The 3,557-nt window shown below is 38.0% G+C and overlaps 1 protein-coding gene across 1 annotated transcript; it reads right to left on the reverse strand.

Moving 5' to 3' along the window:
- Positions 1 to 2,186: 2,186 nt before the first annotated feature.
- Positions 2,187 to 3,128, reverse strand: LOC104849074 (olfactory receptor 8H1). Its single transcript, XM_010605376.1, has one exon. It carries the CDS (start codon positions 3,126 to 3,128, stop codon positions 2,187 to 2,189), a length of 942 nt encoding a protein of 313 aa, XP_010603678.1.
- Positions 3,129 to 3,557: the final 429 nt, after the last annotated feature.

Below are 3,557 nucleotides of genomic sequence, written 5' to 3' on the forward strand. Positions count from 1 at the left end.
GCAGCGAGATAGCTGGGTCAAATGGGACCTCTCTATTGATCTCCATATTGATTTCCACAGAAGTTGCACCAGTCTGCACTCCCACCAACAATACAGAAGGGTTCCAGTCATCCCACAACCATGCAAACATTTGTTATTGGTTGATTTCTTGATAGCAGCCATTCTTTGTGAGGTGAGGTGGAATCTCAGTGTTGTTTTCATCTGTATCTCTCAATGACTAGTGATATGGAACATGTTTTCATTTATTTACTTGATGCTTTTACTTCTTTGTCTGAGAAATGTCTGTTCATTTCAGATGCCCATTATTGAATCAGGTCTTTACATTTTGGGCCTGATTGTTTTGAGTTATTTATATATTCTAGATAAGAGTCCTTTATCTAAGGAGCAGCTGGTAAAAATTTTTTCCCAAATTGTAGGTTGTCTTTTCGTTCTGTTGATGTTCTTTTGCAGTGCAGAAGATTTTTAATAAGATGAGATCCCATTTGTTGGTTCTTTGTGCTACTTCCCATGCTACTGAGGATTTGTTCCTAAAGTCTTTTCCTCTGCCAACATTTTCATAGGGGAAGTGGGAAGCGTAGCGGATAGGAAATAAGGGAAAAGAAAAATGAGAAAATGAAAAAAATGGAAATGAACTTTTTGTACATAGGGAAGGGGGAGAGAGGTGAAGGAAGGGCAGGAGTATGAGGAAAAATGAAAAGCAAGACCTGTCATGTAAAGGCACAAGATCCCAATGATGAATGTAAGTGTGCTGCATACCTAAAAAGTAACAATAAACTCATGAGAGAAAAAAAAGAACACTATAGGGACGGGGATTGTTTTGGCTCAGTGGTTCCACTGCCTGCCCGTAGGTGCAAGGACCAAGCTCAATCTCCAGTACCAAAAAAAAATAACACCTGGAGACATCAGGAGAAAGGCAAAGAAGAGGTGGCTGAAACCCCTGTCAGGTCACAGAAAGGTTTGCTCTCCACGGGGCTCACAGGAGCACACCTGACAGCTGCTACTGCTCACCAATTAAACTCACACTATTTCAGGTTCCAGCACTATGCAATGAGAGGGGTTACTTTGCTCATATATGGTGTACATGTTAATCTGACAGGTGTTAAGTACACAAAGATTATTAGATATTAAAATTTAAAATAAATGAAGAAAACCAGCAGATATCATACATGAAATGACAGGAATTACATTTTAAAAATGCAGGTACACACTCATAACCAATGATGTTGAAAAACATGCACAAAACTCTCAACCATGAATATAGTGCTTCTCTATTATTTAGTACTTATTTTCCAAAACGCCTTGAAGTTCAAGATATATCACTTTCCTATAAGTTAGCATTAATTTGGCATATTACTTTACTTATATCTCAAAATCAGGAACTACTGCCTTGTTTTCCTTTTTGTTCTTCATGATTTAAAATTTATTTTCCAAATCGCTTTGAAGTTCAAGATATATCACTTTCCTATAAGTTAGCATTAATTTGGTATATTACTTTACTTATATCTCAAAATCAGGAACTACTGCCTTGTTTTGCTTTTTGTTCTTCATGATTTAAATTAAGTTATAGAGATTTGTAAAACATGAGGGAATACTCTTCAGATACGTGTATTCTACATGAAAGTATTATAGGGCTGTAGTTCCTCTGATGATACTCATCAGCATTTATCGTTATTGTCTGAAAAGTTTTACATCATATTCTGCTTAGAAGGATGTGGAATTTCTGCATAACCTGTGCGGGTGGGAATCCTGGATCTTACTGGTGTGAATTAATAGAGACTGTAATGTGCAAGAACTAGGATGTAAATACTGTAATCCTGATTACAAACCAGTTTTCTAAACCTGTTACTGTTAAATCTCTATAAACAGAATGATTTCTGGAAAATGTAGAGCTTTTTCATTCTAAAATTCTCTATCATTGCTGTATGCACAAATATTACATAATATAACTAAGTTTAAAATTACAACTTTTTTTGTTTTGCCCAATTATTTCCTTTAAATTTCAGGTTTTTTTATATTATAGATTTAACATTTAATACAAACAATAAATTACACTTCTTTAAAAAGTCTATGCTTAAGTCAAGGAAAATGGAGAGGAAAAAATATAAGCTATTTTTGAAATAGATCAAATAATTACCCAGGAAAAAAAAAAAGCAGGACAAGAGTAAATGCCTAACATCAATCTTACCCTAATTGTCTAGAGCCCTCTCTCTTCTGAGGATTCTAACAGCAGCATTTTTCACCTCTTTGTTTCTGAGACTGTAGATGAGGGGGTTCAGCATGGGGATCACAATCGTGTAAAACACAGAAGCCACCTGATCCCTGCCCAAGGAGTAGGACGTCTTTGGTTTTAGATAAGTGAAGATCATAGTGCTGTAGAAGATGGTGACTCCCAGGAGGTGGGAGGCACAGGTGGAGAAGGCTTTCTTCTTTCCAGCAGTGGAATTAAATTTGAGGATAGTGGAGAGGATGGACAGATAGGATCCAGATATGGTGATGAGAGACAGCACTAAATTAGACCCAGCACAAATGAATATAAGGAGTTCAACCTCAGAAGTGTCACTGCAGGACAGGGCTAAAATGGGGGATATGTCACAGAAGAAGTGCTGGATGACATTAGACTTGCAGAAATGCAGTCTGCTCATAAAAACCACACTCACAGTGGAAGCCACAAAGCTGATCACATATGAGCCAGCAAGCAGCACACAACAGAGTCTTGTGGACATAATGACTGGATAGTGCAGGGGGCGGCAGATAGCTACATAGCGATCATAGGCCATGGAGGAGAGAAGCAAACATTCAGCAGCAACACAGACTATAAAAAAGAACAGCTGGGTGAAGCAGCCCAGGAAGGAGATGCTCTTGGTGGAAGTCAGTAGGTTCTGTAAGATTTTAGGGGTGATGACACTTGCGTAGCTGAGGTCGAGAAATGACAGGTGAGTGAGGAAAAAGTACATGGGGGTGTGCAGCTGGAAATCCAGGCGAATGATCAGTATCATCCCTGCATTCCCCAGCACCGTGATCAGGTAAATCAGCAGAAGGACCAGGAAGAAGATGCGCTTTGTCTCTGCAGAGTCCGTCAGCCCCCTTAGGATGAATTCAGGCACACTGGTGGAGTTCCATCTCCCCATGCTGTTCTGCTGCAGTAATGGTTGAATAATCAGAGTTGATACTTAGCTTATTTGTCTAAAAATCTCCTTTGATTTTCATGAGTGCCATTTTTTGTAAGTAGTGTGATGCTTCGATTCATGGAAAAAATATTCATAATTTAAGAAGGAACATTTTATTTTTATGTATAGCTCTGGGAATATATTGACATTTGATTCTTTCTAGTCAAAGTTTACCTCTACTGCTCAGAATGAATGTGATACTTTTGTAAAACCTTTTTCTTCACCAACACATTTAAATCTCATGAAAATATTTTACTTTTCCACATATTTTAGAGCAGATAGGCCAAGTATTACCAATGTCAAATCAGAGCTATGACAGGTTTACACTGTGATTCTATGAAGATAGTCACCCTGCAGAACATTGTTATAATATTGTGCTTCTGGTGTAAG

This window comes from Fukomys damarensis, unplaced genomic scaffold, assembly GCF_012274545.1.
Source record: "Fukomys damarensis isolate Sample0158 unplaced genomic scaffold, DMR_v1.0_HiC HiC_scaffold_73628, whole genome shotgun sequence".
NCBI classification, from domain to species: domain Eukaryota; kingdom Metazoa; phylum Chordata; class Mammalia; order Rodentia; family Bathyergidae; genus Fukomys; species Fukomys damarensis.

Excerpts from the sequence above, each read along its gene's own strand:
- LOC104849074 (XM_010605376.1), bottom strand. The coding sequence starts at position 3,128 with ATGGGGAGATGGAACTCCACCAGTGTGCCTGAATTCATCCTAAGGGGG.